This window comes from Monodon monoceros, unplaced genomic scaffold, assembly GCF_005190385.1.
Source record: "Monodon monoceros isolate NGI ecotype Baffin Bay Population unplaced genomic scaffold, NGI_Narwhal_1 Super_Scaffold_8, whole genome shotgun sequence".
Classification (NCBI taxonomy): domain Eukaryota; kingdom Metazoa; phylum Chordata; class Mammalia; order Artiodactyla; family Monodontidae; genus Monodon; species Monodon monoceros.
Genome location: NW_021703785.1, coordinates 67,407,408 through 67,426,444, shown reverse-complemented (window position 1 = coordinate 67,426,444; position 19,037 = coordinate 67,407,408). Strand labels below are relative to the sequence as shown.

The window sequence follows — 19,037 nt, the reverse complement described above, 5'->3', positions numbered from 1 at the left end:
AAAGCACAACGGGGTGGGGACATGGGTAAATAACAGTATGTAAATGTTATATGTTCTGACAAAGTATTCAACTTAAAAAAAAAAAGGAAGGAAAAAGGACAGTAGGATAAGATCATGGCCTATTGTACAGGTAATGGATGGAATTCAAAGGATACCGATGTAAAACTGACAGACCAAGTAAGAAAAAAAGCATGGTAAGACATGAAAAGTTAAATAGAACATAAATACCAGGAAAAGAAAACTTTCTAATATCCAGAATGTTAGTAGATAAAGAAACACAGTACATACAGTATAATATGCATAATAATTCAAACCTAAAATAATTTTAGTGTTGAAATCAAACATCAGTCATATCACAAAATGTGAGTGGGTTTAAATCCCCTAATAAAAGAACAAACTTTTCACATTGGCTCATAAAACAAACCCTAACTCTATGCTTTATATGAAAGATACATAATCATTCAAGAAGTCTAACAATAAAGGGATGGATAAGGTTTGCCAAGCCAGTGGGAACAATAAAGACAAAAAAATTCAATTCCCAACTCAACAAGCTAGGAAAAGAATCACAAAGTCAACCCCCCCAAAACAAGAAAATAATAATGAAGATAAATGCAGAAATAATGAGGTAGAGGTCAAAAAAGCAGAGGATCAAACTAATGAACCAAAATTTTGGTTCCTTTAAAAAAAAAAAGAAATCAAATTGTATTGAGTGATTTCCAGAAGATACCATTACATGGAAAAAGCCAAGTGCACAAGAATGTATTCAGTTTGCTTCCCTGTATGGAAGAAAGAGGGGGAAATAAAACATACCCATGTAGACTTACCTGTGCAAAAGACAGATGAACAGATAAGCCAGAAAACCATGAAGTAGTTTCCAAACGGGTGGATGGGAGGATCGGGTAGATGGAGTGGGGGGTGTGTGTGTGTGACCCTTTGCTGAGTTTATCTCTTAGTTTAGTTTTGACTTTGGGAAGCATGCTAATATTTTACCTATTGAAAAATAAAATAAATCTGTAAGGATGAGAAAAATCAACAAGGATGAGGAGAAAGCTGAAACAAATGAACCCAACTGCATTTCAAATGAAAACATAATCACACTACAGGGAAAGTATAACTAAGGCAAATATGGCTGAAGACAGGATTTAGAGACACACCTTCAGTCAGGGGTGGGAGGAGGGGGGCATGTCAGACAACTCCTGAGTTTTCAGTCACTGTGTGGGTGAAGCAACTCTGAAGGCATTTTAGGTACACTATAGGGCTGAGTAGGTGAGTAAGTGTTGGTTGGGAACCGTGGTGCTCACTGTGGGAGGATATGGGACGGGCCAGGTCAAGGAAGAGGCCTAAGGTAGAGCTGGAAGATTGGAAGTGGAGAAATCTGCAAGGATTCATAATTTCTGTGAGACTCACGATTGCCAAAGTGTGTGTGTGTGTGTGTGTGTCACGCACGCACACACACACACACACCTTCCTAGTCCTTCCCACCAAAGAAGACCAGAAGCAAAGATACCCCCGTAGCCCTGAGCAACTAATGACCGGAACTGATACTGCTACTTTCCTACTAAAAGGCACCAGTCTCAGAGAAATCACTGATTTAAAGGTTGAGGCAAGGAAGATACAAGAAGATATTTGGAACATTCTTTTTTATACCAGAGAGTAAGGAAGTGCTTAGGAAAAAAAAAAAGAAAAGTGCATGTCAAGAGGACACGGAAGTGAGCTTGGAAAGGTTCTCTTTGGCAGAATCTGTGACAAGAGCATCAGTATGATTAAGGACGGTAATGGGTTATCAACCATTAAAATTAGTAATCAGGGAGTCCATGCTTATGATAAATAAATAAGTAAATGAGGCAGATCAGGCACCATAACAAAATATCACAGACTGGGTGGCTTAAACAACACAAATTTATTTCTCACAGTTTTGGAGGCTGGCAAAGCCCAAGATCAAGGTGCTGACATGGGAGGTTTCTGAGGCATCTTCTCCTGGTGTGAAGGTGGCCGCCGGCCTGGTGTGTGCTCAGGTGACCTCTTCTTTGTGTGCCATGGAGAGAGCGCCCTCCGGTGTCTCTTATAAAGACACATAACGGTCCCACCGTTATGACCTCATTTAACCTTAATTACCTCCTTATAGACTCCATCTCCAAATACGGCCACATCCCCGATTAAGGCTTCAATATATGAATATTTTGGTTGGGGGCATAATTCAGTCCGTAACAGGCGGGCTCAAACTAGCAGGTTAACGAGGGGTTCTGACTGATAAATGTGGAGTGATGATGGAGCTGGAAAAGTCATCTCTTTGTAACCAGCATAGTAAAGATGGATTCAGGCAAGAATCATTAACGGATGCTAAACTCGGGGTGAATTTTGATGAGGACCAGTATATTTGCTGGCTGTTAAAGTGTCTGCCTGGAGCCTGAGAAATGACGAAGGGAAAACTAAGTGTCCAGGGGAGACACCAGACAGCACCGTGTGATCAAAATAGATACTCCCACTGGAGGACAGGTGGACACCACATGCCAGACAACATCACTTATGTAATACTGCACCTGGGAATGCGTAACCTTGCCTTTATTATGAGGAGACATCAGACGAACCCAAGATGAAGATCAGTCTATTAAAAAGGGGGGTGTGGGGGCATTTATTATTTTAAAATACCAATGTCATGAAAGACAAAAAGCTGAGGAACTGTTCCAGATTAAAGGAGAATAAAGCGAATAATAAATAAATGCAGTAAAGGATCCTGGGCTCCATCCTGCATTGGAGGGAAAAATTGCTATAAAGAATGTTATTGGGTCAGTCGATAAAATTGGAACATGGGTGTTAGCTTAGATACAAGCACTGTGTCACTGTTCATAGTTCTGGATTATAATTAAGGCTGCTGTGAACCTTTGTGTACGTGTCTTTGTATAGTCATCTGCTTTCATTTATCTCGGCAAAATACTGAGGAGCAGAATGGTTGGGACATACAACAGGTGTGTTAACTTTTTAAGAAACTTGTGTCAGTGGTAGTTTCTGAGGTGGCTGACTTTCACTGTTCTTAGAATATACACATTGGTGTGGGGGGAAGGGGCATAATACAGATATGTGTGTGTGTGTATATATAGAGAGAGAGAGAGACTGAGTGAGAATGATAAAACACTAAAATGTATTAATACAATTTTGATTGCACTTGAACATTTCCATACTGTTTCTGTTCATTTCTGTGCCTCAGGTTGCCTGAAATGGTAACAGGTTGTTAAATGAAGTTCTTTTCCTGGTTTGGTAGCCAGTTCCCTTGGATTGAACTGGAGATCTGCTTGCTTTAGCCACATTTCCAGTTTTTACCAAATATGAAGTGTGTAATAGTTGTCAGGCTCAGTTTATGCTTCTTCAGCTTTAATATGATCTTGCAAATATGGAAACGGTTAATGTTGCTAGGAAAAGAAACCCAGATGAGATGTTAAATCCTAGTTATTTTAACCTCAGAAATTGAGGGTTTATGGTTTAATTGATAATTTTACAATATGCAGGAAGAAGGGAAATACTTCTCATTTCTTCACGCATTTGCTAGAAGGGGCTTTGAGCTTTTAGGGAGCTTTTTACCAAGCAAAGGCTGCGATTTCCTTAGAGATCTTTGTCTCTCCATGACCGAATGGTGATTTACTAGGTGTCCACACCCTTCCTTGCTTTCCCCTGCAGAGGTATTTATTAGACGACTTCCTGAATACTGATTCCAAACTAGGAGCCTAGAATGTTTAACTTCTGTGTCAAAAATAGGGTAGTTTTCAAACACTTTCTGGCCACTTAGAAACTGTCACCATGATCAGAGCCCTTGACCTTTAGGCAGATATAAACCTGATCAGTCAACTTGGAGACTCTGAGCACCGCACTTGTAAGAGATTTTTTTTCATACATCAAATGTGTTTTCTTCTCTTTCAGCGTCAGCTTTATTAGCTGGGTGTAAGACTTATAAGCACAGATGGAAAAGACGGCCCTTCCTATACATCCCAAAGACAGGAAAAATGAGACTCCAGAGCAGCAGTGCTCTAGATGTTAATGTTGCTCTTGAGAAAAGAATTCATGATTAGTAATTGAGAGAAATGCTTGATATATCGAGCTCTTAGAGATGCATGATGCTCATGAATCACAGGCTTGAGAAACACTGAAATTTACTTCACGCATAAAAAATATTTAATCCGAGGTCGGCCATGGAAAAACTTTTTTTCAAGGCACGCTGATTAATATCATGAGGGAAGCTAGGATTTGGTGTGTATGACCTGAGAAGCTCTCAATTAGAAGGAACAGTAGAAGGACTTTACAGGGCATTTGTAAGTGACAGAAGTTCTTAAAACATGGGAAAACTAGCCTTTCTTAACATCAACCTTTGTCTCCACTTAAAATATTTATAGATTTTATTTTCCTATGAAATCTTTTTTTCTCATCCTTACAGCAGCCATAGTTGCTGGCATTCTTCTGAGCAGCTCATGGATATTCTCAAGGCCCTTTGCAAGACACACGACAAAGCAGCATAGGGGCCAGAGGTATAAACAAACAGGCACAAAAGAGCGTAGATTAGGGAAGCTCATTTGAGAGCGTAAGCACAGTGGTGCATCCTGATCCGGAGGTTTCCTGGAAGCCTTGCTGCTCACACCTTCTCTTCCCTACCTGCTGGCTCCCTGCCTGACATGGACCTCATCTATACTTCAAAAGTTCCTTTTTTAGCCATGAAGAAGTTTTTAAAATACCAAGTGCACCTGAAAAGGTGTGATGATCAGTTCACGCTCAGTGGTGAGCAGGACTGGTGGAAGTGAGCCAGGACACCTGCCGCCCTGCCCACCCACAGGAGGCAGCCACGCCCGGCAGGGGCTTGGTAACACTGGAGAGGAGGCCCTTGTTTCTCAGTTCCTCTCCTGTTTCCAGTAATGCACAGCGTTCAGTTTTTTTTCTTTTTTAAAATAATCTTTCTTCTGTAAATCTCTTGAATTTCATCTCTAAATGACTTCCATATTGTATTGCATAATATAACCAGTGGGCTGTAAGAACCATGAAATATTTACTCTGAAAATGCATTTGAATTAAGTGATTATCGCTTCTATTCCCTTGGGAACCTTAGCATCTCCAGGCTCCAGCACCTGCTGAGCTGTTACGATGCCAGTGAACCCGTGTTTCTGGGAGAGCGTTACGGCTACGGCCTGGGCACCGGCGGCTACAGCTACGTCACAGGAGGAGGAGGGTAACTATGAGCATGGCTTTCTGCAGATACTCACGACATTACACTTCCGCTTCCAGGACGCAGAGATGGGTCTGTGGCCATGGGATCTATACTGATACGCAGGTGTTCTGTCAGTGGGAGCTGCTACTATAATAGGAAAGTGAACATTAAACAGAACCCACAGTGAAGAATATTTTACTCCTTGAAGAGACAGTATATAAATGTATGTCAGGGAACTTGGCAGAAATGTCCCTTTAGTCGTGAGTGCTTCTAGGCAGCCAGTTAGTTTTGATAGTCTAAATGCAAAAAGTTTTGGATATTAATTTCAGAAAATAAGTCATTAGACTTTTTAATTACCCGGTGCTTATAAATCACATGTGGGAAAAGAGTGGTATAGAAGTTTAGACTTAAGCAATTAAATGATATTTGTGTGGGATTTATAGGGTTTAAATAACAGTTAAAAATCAGTGCTTTTAAATAAGCATTTGCCTAATCTCTTATGGGGAAAGATTTTTGATTTGATTTATGTAAGTAAATCAATTGAGCAGTCAGTCTGTTCTATTATTTCTATAGTCTTTGCTATTGGGGTATTTAGGAAGAGTCTCGTTATCCACTATAGTAATTTAAATTTATTCAGCAGTTTCTGTTGAATGTCCACTATGTGCTAAGCAACATTCTGGGCACTGGATTGTAGACTTCTGAAGGCTAGGACTTTATATTCTTACCTTGCGATCTCCTAGATTAGAACCATTCCTGCTGCAGGACTACTACTGCGGGGTCGTGTTCCAGGAGTTCTGGTTTGCTCTGGCCCGTTCAGTGGTGACTGCAGCCTTGTTACTGAGGTGACCCTTTCCTAGTGATGACCAGGCCTGGGCAGGAGTACTGATCTTTGTTGATCCAGTGCTAAGGTTGATCCTCCATTAGCAATAGGAGACAGAGGTCCACAGAGGCCTTTGAGAAGACACTAAAGCGTAAAGCCAAGGCGTACTGAGCTCATCCTCGTTAAAAAAAAGGTTCCAGCTCTTTGCAGGCTTATGGTGATGCATTAGTTTCCTGGGTGAGGTGCTGGTGCCCATTAAGCCAGAGCTTTCCCCTTTTGTAAAGGGCCCTCCCTGTTCTTTGTACCGGGGGTTGTACGTTTTGTAGCAGGAAGGTGTTAATCCTTTGAACCCGGAGGGAACGGCCACAGCCGCCTGGTCTCCTTGCTCGTCGTCGTCCTCCGCTCCGTGCTGTCCTCCGCGCCGCAGTCACACAGCTTCTCTGAAAGCACCTGGTCCTCTTGCTCCCCTGCTCGGGGGCCTGCGCTGCCTTCCCGTGGATTTGAGTGCGAACTCTTTCCTACATTTGTCATCTGACTGGGAGATAATCGTTCAGATTTCAACCAGAGTCACGTTGATCTGGGTCAGGCCTCAATTTTAACCACCTCTTGTTGGCCTAATTCCCAGCGTCCCGGGTGCTCCTGAGGCCGTGGAGCTGGAGTCTCTAGCGGGTCTTCCCTTCCGCCTTCCCGCCCCCAGACCCACTTTGCCCGCTTGCGGCTCCCCCGGGGAAGGGCTCCCCCGGGCAGGGCTCCTCCCTGGAAGCACCTAGGCTTCATGTCATCCATCTCTTCAACAGTTCCATAGGTTAATGTGATTTTTATTTTATTTGGATTTTTCTTTGCGTTACCAGGGGAGTGAAAGTCTTTCACATCCTTTTATAACCTCTCGTTGCCGTCAGAATGTAAGTCCAAATTCCTCGCTGAGGCTTGCCAGGCCTCTGGTGACCTTGGCAGATGCTGTTTCAGCTTCTTAGCCTCATTTATCTGCACCCTCATCTTAAAAGAATTTGTGCTGAACCTGTTTCAGTTCCTCAGAGGCACTATTTTTTTTAACTCCTCCGCTCAGATATGGCGTCTGCTGGTCTGTACACAGCACTGTCCCTCACCCCAGCCTTCTGCCTGTCACCTGGCCAATCCTCCTTCATTTGGACTTGATAGCGCTATCAGTTACTTATACCTGGAAGCCTTCGGCCTAGTCCAGCCCCTGAAATCTGGGTTTGATGCCTTTCTAATATACCTTCATAGCATATTATACAAACCATTATCATCTAATTGCCTATTTACTTTTCTGTTTTCCACCCAGATTATGAATTATTTGAAGGCAGCACCTGAGTCTCCTTTCCCATTCCATTCCCCCTTCCTAGCATGGGAACTCATTTTTTACAGGATACAAGGGATAAATGAATAAATAGATGCGTGAACACTGGTACTAATCTTTACATAACTAACATTGACCAGTGTAATATTCTGTTCTTAGTAGCACTTTACAAAGATGCAGAAACATTCTTCATGAGATTGTCTTATATCTACCATTGATAAAAAAAGCTGCAGACATAAGAGTTTCTCTAATATTACAAGAGACTTTTCTGGTCATCTAGCTTAAGAATCAGCTTTTTTTTTTTATCAGCAAGTCAGGATCAACTAATGGATGGTAAAACCAATTAATGGATCATACCATCATTTAAAAATAATGAAATTCAGAATGGAATAGAATAACAGATATATCGTGTACATCACATGTAGTAAGAGTATTATGTGATATTTTTCCAGTTTTTATATACATACACACACATATACAAAACATAAATGGTTGCATATGAACTGTTTCTTGTTTTCTCACTGTGTTATAGTCAAATAGGTTTTTGAAAACCATTGCCTTAAACCACCCCTCTTCAGCCCCACTCATCAGAGCTAACCCAGGAGTGTGGACTCCAGGGATTTATGTGTAGGTACTCTGTATTGTTTGGAAAATGAGACCTTTGTACTATTTGAGTCCAAGTGTCTGTTTTCCGCTTTGTTGCTTACTTCTTGAAAGTTTGGGTACTTGGAGGATTAGTTCAATAACTATTAGTTCAATAACAATTAGTTCAATAACTATTTTCTTTTTTGAAAATACTTCCTTACATATATTTGGGTGGGAAGCTGTGGTCAGGATGAAGAGGCCCTGGCAGTGTTGCCCAAAGAGACGGCCGTGACCCGTGTTCATCTGCTAGGAGTCCAGGGGGGCAGGCCCGTTTCTGACGATGCAGTTTATCTTCTGTACGTGGTGTGTGTTTGTGTGTTTGTTGCTACGCTGCATGGCTGTTCTTGATTTGCAGGTATTCCCTTGGGCAAATCCCTGCCTCTCATTTCAGTTTTTCTTATTTTTAAAATTAGTATATTGTATATTAAAGGAAGTTATATTATTAGTCTTACAGCCTTTCAACATGTTTTTATTAACATTCTTTTAATTTTTTTTAATTGATGTATAGTTGATTTACAGTGTTGTGCTAATTTCTGCTGTACAGCAAAGTGACTCAGCTATACACATATATACATTCTTTTTTTATATTCTTTTCCATTATGGTTTATCCCAGGAGACTGGATATAGTTCCTGTGCTGTACAGGAGGACCTTGTTGTTTAGCCATTCTAAATATAAGAGTTTGCATCTGCTAATCCCAAACTCCCAGTCCATCCCTCTCCTTCCCCCTGCCCCCTTGGCAAACACAAGTCTATTCTCTATGTCTGTGAGTCTGTTTCTGTTTTGTAGATAGGTTCATTTGTTCCATATTTTAGATTCCACATATAAGTGATATCATACGGTATCTGTCTTCCTTTTTCTGACTTCACTTAGTATGATAATCTCTAGTTGCATTCATGTTGCTACAAATGGCATTATTTTTTTTTATGGCTGAGTAGTATTCCATTGTATATATGTACCACATCTTCTTTATCCATTCCTCTGTCGATGGGCATTTTAGTTGTTTCCATGTCTTGGCTATTGTGAATAGTGCTGCTGTGAACATAGGGGTGCATGTATCTTTTTGAATTATAGTTTTGTCTGGGTATATGCCCAGGAGTAGGACTTCTGGGTCATATGGTAACTCTATTTTTAAGTTTCTGAGGAACCTCCATAACTGTTTTCCATGGTGTGAATTTACATTCACACCAACAGTGTAAGAGGGTTCCCTTTTCTCCACACCCTCTCCAGCATTTGTTATTTGTAGACTTTTTAATGATGGCCATTCCGACCAGTGTGAGGTGGTACCTCATTGTAGTTTTGATTTGCATTTCTCTAATAATTAGTGACGTTGAGCATCTTCTCCTGTGCCTACTGGCCATCTATATGTCTTCTTTGGAGGAATGTCTGTTAAGGTCTTCTGTCCATTTTTCGATTGGTTTGTTTTTTTGTTGTTGAGTTGTGTGAGCTGTTTGTATATTTTGGAGATTAAGCCCTTATCGGTTGCATTATTTGCAAATATTTTCTCCCATTCTGTAGGTTGTCTTTTCATTTTTTTTTAAGGTTTCCTTTGTTGTTCAAAAGCTTGTAAGTTTGACTAGGTCTCATTTGTTTATTTTTGCTTTTATTTCTATTGCCTTGGGAGACTGACCTAAGAAAAACACTGGTGTGATTTATGTTAGAGAATATTTTGCCTATGTTTTCTTCTAGGAGTTTTATGGTGTCATGTCTTATGTTTTAAGTCTTTAAGCCATTTTGAGGTTTGTTTTTTGTGTGTGTGCATGGTGTGAGGGTGTGTTCTAATAACTTCAGTGATTTACATGCAGCTGTCCAACTTTCCCAGCATCACTTGCTGAAGAGACTGGGAAACACATTTTCATATGTTTTTCCCATTTTATATTCTTGCCTCTTTTGTTGAAGATTGACTGTAGGTGTGTGGGTTTATTTCTGGGCTCGCTATTCTGTTCCATTGATCCGTATGTCTTTTTTTGTACCAATACCACACTGTTTTGATTACTGTAGCTTTGTAGTATTGTCTGAAGCCTGGGAGAGTTATACCTCCTGGTTTGTTTTTTCCCCCTCAGGATTGCTTTGGCAATTCTCGTTTTTTCTTTTTCTTTTTGGTTTTATGTAAATTTTTGGATTATTCTAGTTCTGTGAAAAATGTTATGGGTAATTTGATAGGGATTACATTAAATCTGTTGATTGCTTTGAGTAGTATTGCCATTTTAACAATACTAATTCTTCCAGTCCAAGAGCATGGGATATCTTCCCATTTCTTTGAATCCTCTTTAATTTCCTTTATTAATGTTTTATAATTCTCAGCATATAAGTCTTTCACCTTCTTGGTCAGGTTTATTCCCAGGTATTTTATTTTTTTGGTGTGATTTTAAAAGGTTTTTTTTTTTTTTTTTTACATTCCCTTCCTGATATTTCATTGTTAGTGTAAATAAATGCAACCAATTTCTGAATGTTAATCTTGTATCCTGCTACTTTGCTGAATTCATTTATTAGATCTAGCTGTATTTGTGTGGAGTCCTTAGGGTTTTCTATATATGGTATGATGTCCTTTGCATATAGTGACAATTTTACCTCTTCCCTTCCAATTTGGATACCTTTTATTTCTTTTTCTTGTCTGACAGCTGTGGCTGGGACTTCAAATACTATGTTGAATAGAAGTGGTGAGAGTGGACATCCTTGTCTTGTTCCAGATTTTAGCAGGAAGGCTTTCAGCTTTTCACTGTTGAGTATTATATTGGCTGTGGGTTTGTCATAAATGGCTTTTATTATGTTGAGATACGTTCCCTTTATACCCACTTTGCTAAGAGCTTTTATCATGAATGGATGTTGAATTCTGTCAAATGCTTTTTCTGCGTCTAGTGAGATGATCGTGTGGGTTTTTACTTTTCTTTTGTTTATGTGGTGTATTACATTGATTAATTTGCATATGTTGAACCATCCTTGTGAACTTGGGATGAATCCCACTTGGTCATGGTGTATGATCTTTTTTTTTTTTTTTTTTTTTTGCGGTATGTGGGCCTCTCACTGCTGTGGCCTCTCCCGTTGCGGAGCACAGGCTCCGGATGCACAGGCTCAGTGGCCATGGCTCACGGGCCCAGCCGCTCCGCGGCATGTGGGATCTTCCCGGACCGGGGCACAAACCCGTGTCCCCTGCATCGGCAGGCGGACTCTCAACCACTGCGCCACCAGGGAAGCCCTATGATCTTTTTTATGTGTTGTTGGATTCAGTTTGCTAACATTTTGTTGAGAATTTTTGCATCTATATTCATCAAAGATACTGGCCTGTAATTTTCTTTTCTGGTGGTGTCTGTCTGGTTTTGGTATCAGGGTGATGGTGGCTTCATAGAATGTCTTTGGGAGTGTTCTCGCCTCTGCAGTCTTTTGGAAGAGTTTGAGAAGGATCAGTATAAGTTATTTGCGTGTTTGGTAGAATTTGCCCGTGACGCTATCTTGTCCTGGACTTTTGGTTGTAGGGAGTTTTTTTTTTATTTTTTATTTTTTTTATTACAGATTCTATTTCACTTCTAGTGATAGGTCTGTTCGAATTATCTATTTCTTCTTGATTCAGTTTTGGTGGGCTGTGTGTTTCTAGAAAGTTGTCCATTTCTTCTAGGTTGTCAAATTTTTTGGCATATAATTGTTCATAGTATTCCCTTATGGTTATTTGTATTTCTGTGGTATCGGTTGAGATTTCTCCTTTTTCATTTCTTTTTATTTGGTTTCTGTCTCTTTTCTTCTTGGTGAGCCTGACCAGAGGTTTGTCAATTTTGTTTACCCTTTCAAAGAACCAGCTCTTGGTTTTATTGATCAACATCTTTTTAATATTTAAAAGTTAGCAGAACAGACATACTGTGCTGTAACTGGTAATTTTTCTTTTTGGGGGTTGGGGGGGGTGGGTAGAGCAGGCCAAAATGAAAGGCTTTCCTTTTCTTTTTTGTTCTGCTGGATGCTGGCAGAAGAGAAGCATTTTTATTCAAATAGGGTTTGAGAGGACGAGATGCCTGCTGTGATTGGGACAGTTAGTTACCTATGAAACATTCCTTGACAGGGCATCAGGCAGACACTTTAAGGGAAATGTCTGTTTATGGCGAACACATGTCCCCTCACACAGGCTCTTTCCTGGGATTGGTCAGTAGAGCAGGAATTTGGCTCGGCATGTAGGTGTGAGGCCCTGAGTCACTGATGGACACTAGATTTTTAAGAGAGAGGCATTTTACGGTGAGTTTTCAAACTTGCAGTTTTCCCTGTTTTATAGGTCATAAGCACTTTTTTTTTCTTCTTCTTGTACGGTCATATTTCCTTGTATCACTTTAAACAAAGAGCTTCTTTTTCTTCCTGTTTGGTCATATTCCATCCCGTCTTCTGACATCTCAGCACGAGCAGGGAGTGACTTCCGTGTCGCTGCAGCACCAGCCGTGGTCGCTGGTGTTGGTTATATGGCACTGAACTGTGAGCCCAGCTGAGCAGGAATCGACATGTTTGCGTCAGGGATCGTGCTCACGTGCTCTGTCCTCTTTTCTTCCCGACTAGACTGATTCATAGAACTCTCCCTCCCTGGGGAAGAGCTTTGCAGAGGCAGCTTTGTTCTCACTTGTTGGATCATTAGACTTTTACTAAGGGCTTACTGTATGTGAGACCCTGTATTTGGCTATGGGAATATATGGATAAATTCTAGATAGTTTTGCCTTCAAGAAAGTTGTTGCTTATTGGGAATGAACTTGTGAACCATATCAGCCCTATGAGCTATTGGGTTATTCATGATATGAGAAGATCCATTACTACTCTAGGACCAGAAGGGAAAGCAGAAACCAATCTGTATTTTTTAAGAGAGGAGAATTTATTGCAGGAACTTGGTACAAATGTATTGGAAAGGGCCAGAGGAATAAGAGGGAGCAGGTGGCTTTACCCAGAGCTCAGTAACTATAGGAAACACTGTTGCCTCTGAGGCTGAAGGAGCAAAGGGTGCTGGTTTCCGGGGCCTATTGGTGTGGGTTGCTGTGGCCGCTGCTACTGTCAGGTTAACAGCACTGCATCTGGGGCAGACCTGGGATGGGCTCCAGGTCACTGCTGCTTTGGGACCATCACCGACGCTCTGCCATCCCATGCCGGCTGTGCTGGAGCCTGTGGCTACCCATGCCCCATCATTTGCCTCTGCCACAGAGACCACCGGAGCCAGAAGCAGATGGCCTCCCCCAGTATTGGGCCCTTTGTCGTCAGGATGAAGCCAGGACCCATCTGGCCAGGGAGTCTGGAAAATATTGTAGAGTTTCTAGCCTCCTGCAGTGCTGAGGGGAGCACAGAAAGGTGGGGATGGCTGTGAGCTCCACCAGAAAGTACCCAACATATCTGGTCAAGCAGCATCTTAGCACTATTTGAGGCAAATCAATCTCTTTCTCCCTTTCTCTCTCTTTTTTCCCCTTTCTCGAAATTACCTAGAGGAAGCTTCTGTGGACTGGAATCACTTGGACCATGCGTGGTTTTTTCAATTAGATTTGCTCTCATTGTCAGTCATCACCTGTATAACTGAGGTACCTAGTATTTCTGGGCCCATCTACCTGCTGGGAATGTTGGCGGATTTTGTTACTGATCTCATCGAGAGTGTGTAAACTTAAGAACTATTCTAATTTTCCAGTGACATACTAGAAAAAGAACACTGCCAAGTGTTAGTGTATAGGATATATATAAAGAAATAAAATTGCCTGTTAGATAGGCAAACGTATTTAAAAGTGCTTTTCCTTTCATAGAAACACAGAAACATTTCCCTCAGAATAACAAATATAAAACACTGCTGATGTCAACATCTTTATCAGAAATGTGGCTCTGAACTCTGTCTCCTTATTGAGATTACCGGTTGTGAGGAGCTAACTGCCTTCTCTGTCTGCTCTGGCTTCCCCCAGGATGGTCTTCAGCAGAGAGGCAATCAGGAGACTTCTCGCCAGCAAGTGTCGCTGCTACAGCAATGACGCTCCAGATGATATGGTCCTGGGGATGTGCTTTAGTGGGTTAGGAGTCCCTGTGACACACAGCCCTCTCTTCCATCAGGTGAGAAAAATGTTTTTATTCCTACCTCAGAGGGAGAGAGGGGGGTTTTCTTCTCACTTGAAGGTACTACTACTTTCCCTTCACCTATTCTTCTGGAAACAGTCTTAAGAACTGTGTGGACAGGCTCCAGGGGGAAATCCTTAACAGACCTCTTCGTGCAGAGGGTTGATGCTGTACCAGGTACAGCATGAAGATGGAACGCAGAAACATCCAAAAAATGAAATGGTGTTTGGCCAGCATCCTTGCATGTAGGCTCAGGTAAAAGCTGTTCTTTTTTTTTTCTTTGAGTTAAAAAAAAATTGATGGTATTTAAAAATTGTCAGATGCTATTTAAAAATATACAGGACTGACCTAACGTTGTCCTGCTAGCCACCAAGTGTTTGCAGTTCTACACTGTCCTCAGTCCTTACACTGTCTATTGGGCTTTCTCCCCTTTGGTTGCTATTAAACTGACAGGCTAAACTTAATTAAATTTCAGTATAATATCTCAATAAGCATATACTCTGGGGGTTATAGAAGAGATGATGTTTACCAGAGGTGGTTGGTGCTAATAGTTTCAGCATCCTGCAGTGTGGGGTAAGAAGGGAATCCTTTTGCAATCTTTTTAGTAGTTTCTTTTTTAAAGAATTGGGTTAGTGAATATTCTGATCAGTGACTATCCTGATGCTGTAAGAATAATAGCAGGTAGATATATCTGCACTAAAAATAACCAGAGCCCACATTCACTTAATGCTCTCCTTTAAGAAATCAAAGCTTTTTGAGATTTGAATGCATAGGTATTTTAAGTGCTCTCCCTTACACTGAAAATACAGTCTTCATGCTTTATTTAGTAACCAGTAGCAAGCGCTATTATAGCCCTATAGAGAATTGGGCGTGACAGAAATAGCACTATAGGAGATCACTTGAACGAGGCAAAGAAAGCGCTTGCATTACCAAGAAAGGCAGAATCCATTTCTGCATTCTTGAGGACTGCAAGGAAAGATAAAGATAGACCTTTATAATAAGAAATGTATGAGAAACCTCCCTCCTGGTACTAGTCAGAAGGTACTTTGCCATGTTTTAAAACCTTGAGCCTATGTGTGGTATTACAGGACTTAGAAAAGCAAGTTATTCTCTCTTACCCTCTCTCTCTCTCTATCTCATAATGTTTCACTCACAGAAAGGAAGGGTAATTAAAACTGTTGGTGTATAACGGAAATAATTTATCACTGTTACTATCATAGTCTTATTTTATTATTTATTTCTGGCTGAGTTGGGTCTTCATTGCTGCACTCAGGCTTTCTGTAGTTGCGGCGAGCGGGGGCTACTCCTCATTGCAGTGCACGGGCTTCTCATCGTAGTGGCTTTTCTTGTTGAGGAGCACGGGCTCTAGGCCTGTGGGCTTCAGCAGTTGTGGCGCATGGGCTTAGTTGCTCTGCAGCATGTGGGATCTTTCCGGGCCAGGGCTCGAACCCGTGTCCCCTGTGTTGGCAGGTGGATTCTTAACCACTGCACCACCAGGGAAGACCCGGTCTTAGGTTTTCATAGCAGCCTTTTTCACTTAGGGAAGAATACGTTACTAAATGAAATGATAAGGATTACTTTCCTTCTTTCTTTTCTCCTTATGTAAAAGTCCTTTGAAGATAATTAAAAAAATTTTTTTTAATTGTTTCCCATACTTTAGAACTCTTGATTTCTCTAATTCACATAATAAATTTTAAACCTTTCCAAAGTCATAAAGTATGCTCAAAATGTATCCTCCCCAACAGACACTGCTTTATCTTCTAATTCTTAAGCCTCTTTTAAGAGAGTTTGCTCTGATTTGGACATTACTTTCCATTTGTAATGTTTGAACACTGGTCCAAATATTGAGAAAGAGATAAAATCTAGGATTCCTGGTAAGTTAGAGCAGGCATTTGGAAACAAGCTCAGATACAAAGTTGCCTGGGCCACATTTCTTCTCCTTTTAGTCAGGGAAGGTTATTGTGAGATCACAGGTTCAGAAGGAAGCCTCAAGGAATGTCTAGTATAACCCTCTGTTAAAAACAAAGTATCTAGAGCATGTGGTTTTCTGCTCTTCCAAAATTATATGCTACTAATGGGTATGGCAGTGTGCAATGGCCAGTGAATCCTCTGCACAAAATTGTCAAAATAACTGTTTCAGGAATCTGGAAGTCAACCAAAAAGCACTGAGAAGCATTAATTCCTGAAAAACTACTGTAGTTCTGGGTAAGAGCAACAGAGTCTGAGGCCTTTCTGCCTGAAACCCCCCCACCCTACCCACCTTCCATCCAAGCTTGGTTGGAGAGAGCAGCAGTAGTTTCACCAGTATGGGCCTGGCTGGAAAAAAACAACAGGTTTGCTGTCAGAGGGGGTGGACTTGATTTATGGGACAGATGAAAACCCACAGGTATGTCAGCTAAAATTGTCAAATTTGGGTAGGAAACAAACAAGAAAAACCTGCATCTTCACTGGCCTGAGGTTGCAGTCTCAGTTATGGTGAAGGGATTATTGGTCAGAAGTTTAATACCTAATACCCTGGAAATAAGATACCTAATACCCTGGAAATAAGAGCACAGGAGGGCTAGAGAAGCTGGCCACAATTCTCTGGCCCACTGGGAAACTATGTGCATGCACATGGGACAGTGGATGAAAGTAATTAACAAGCCAAGGCATGTTTGAAAACCCACTGCAGCTTTGAACGTCCTTTCCAATCCACACACAGATTGAAGCTTTATGGGCTTGAGACGTTTGAGCACAATCTCTGCCTATATTACAAACTAACTACTAAGTTATTCAGGCACAGGAAAGTCATCCTAAAGAATAAAAATAAGAACTAAAACTTGAGAAACTAGCAGCCACACACTCTACGGAGAAAGATTCCACAGTGTAAGTTCAGGCAAATTAGTTTTTAAAAAAGAGTAGTAAACAGATTTGTGAGTTGCTATAATACATTATTTAAAAATAACCAGTTTCCAATCAATTATTGTGAAACATGCAAAGAAACATTGAACTCAGGGAAAAAATGTAGTCAACAGAAATGGACTCTGATCAACAGAAACGGACTCTGAATGGGACCAGATGTTGGGTTTGACAGACAGACAAAGACTTCAAAGCAGCTAATAAAAAAAAAAACTATATTCACAGAATTAAAGGAAACTGTAGTCAAAGGAAAATATGATTACGTTAACTCAACAAATGGCAAGTCTTAATAGAACAATAGAAACTATGATAAAGAACCAAATGAAAATTCTATAGTTGTAAAAACCCAATAAAAGAAATGAGAAATTATCTAAATGGACATAACAGTAGAGTTGAGATGGCAAAAGAAACAATCAGTAAATTTGAAGGCCAATCGATAGAAATTACCTAATCCAAAGAACAGAAAAAGGACTGAAGAAAAATGAACACAGCCTCAAAGACAAGTGGTAAAACAAAGTATACCAACATACATTTAATGGGGGTCCTTTTTAAAAAGAGAAGGGAGAAAGAAAGGGACAAAAACAATTTTTTTGAAGAAATACATTTTCTCAAAAATGTAATGAGAAACAATCTATTGATCTGAGAAACTCAACAAGGCCCAAGTAGGATAATCAGGAAAAGAATCACACATGAACATGTTATAGTCAAAACACTGAAAAACAATGACAAAGGGAAAATCTTAAAAGCAACAAAAAACCTAATGAAAATGGAAATTAAAATGTTACTGGCTGATTTCTCATTAGAAATAAGAGGCCTGAAGGCAGAAAGAAAAAAAGAAAGTTAACCAGAAATTCTATATCCAGTAAAACTATCCTTCCCAAATGGAAATGGAATAAAGACTTTCCCAGATAAACAAAAAGTGAGAGAATTCTTTGCTAACAGACCTTCCCTTAAAAAAACTAAAGAAAATTCTCTGGGCTGAAAGAAAATGGCACCATGTGGTACCTGGAATATATAGGAAGGAATTAAGTACACTGGAAAGACTATGTATATACATGTTTGTGTGTATATATACACATATGTGTGTATATGAGAGGAAAAAATGTGTCTGTGTATGAACATAAAACATATGGATGTGTATATATACATATATTTTTCTCAGTTTCACAAGATTGTTTAAAACAATATAACTATATTGTTGACTTTATAACATAGATAAATGCAATATATATGATGAAAATAGAACAAAGGCACGGGAAAGAAGTGGAGCTTTATTGGGGCAAGGTTAATTTTGTTGGAGTTAAGTCAGTATTAACCCGATAAGTTAAAGATACATGTTATCCCTAGAGAAACCTTTAAGAAAGTAACTTTTTTGATGTTTTAGCTATATTTTTAAAGACTTAAATGTACACTGAAAGATTTTAATAAAAAAGGGCAATAAAGGAGGAATAGATGGACAAAAAAATGTATAAAAAAATGGCATATACACTACAGAAAAACTGTAGAGGTTGCTCAAAAAATTAAATATAGGACTATATGCTGCAGCAATACCACATGCTGGTGTATAGCAAAAGGAAATAAAAACAAGGTATCAAAAAAACAAAAACAATGGCATATAACATGGCAAATGGCTAATGAAAATACAGCCATGTCAAGTATTACATTAAATACGAATGGACTAAATACCCCAGTCAAAGGGCAGAGATTGTCAGACTGGATAAAAAGCATGATTTGTCTATATGTTGTGTATAAGAGTCAAGTATACTTTAGATTTGTAGACACAAACAGGTTGAATATAAAAGGAAAAGATATACCATGCAAACAGTTGATCGCAGAGAGGAATGTAAATTGGTGCAGCCACTATGGAGGACAATATGGAGGTTCCTTAAAGAACTAAATACAGAGTTACCATATGATCCTGCAATCCCACTCCTGGGCATATATCCAGAGAAAACCATGATTTGAAAAGGTATATGCACCCAAACATTCACTGCAGCACTATTTACAATAGCCAAGAAAGGGAAGCAAACTAAATGTCCATCAACAGAGGAATGGATAAAGAAGATGTGATATGTATACACAATGGAATATTACTCAGCCACAGAAAAGAATGAAATAATGCCATTTG

The 19,037-nt window shown here is 40.1% G+C and overlaps 1 protein-coding gene across 2 annotated transcripts in view; it reads left to right on the top strand.

Annotated features, from left to right (window-relative positions):
* B3GLCT (beta 3-glucosyltransferase) overlaps nucleotides 1-19,037 on the top strand; it is a 110,349-nt gene that overhangs the window by 85,198 nt on the left and 6,114 nt on the right. For both annotated transcript variants that reach the window (XM_029210040.1, XM_029210041.1), the window contains 2 exons: nucleotides 5,087-5,206; nucleotides 13,864-14,008. In XM_029210040.1, coding sequence (XP_029065873.1) covers nucleotides 5,087-5,206; nucleotides 13,864-14,008 — 265 coding nt within the window. The remainder of the gene's footprint in view (nucleotides 1-5,086; nucleotides 5,207-13,863; nucleotides 14,009-19,037) is intronic.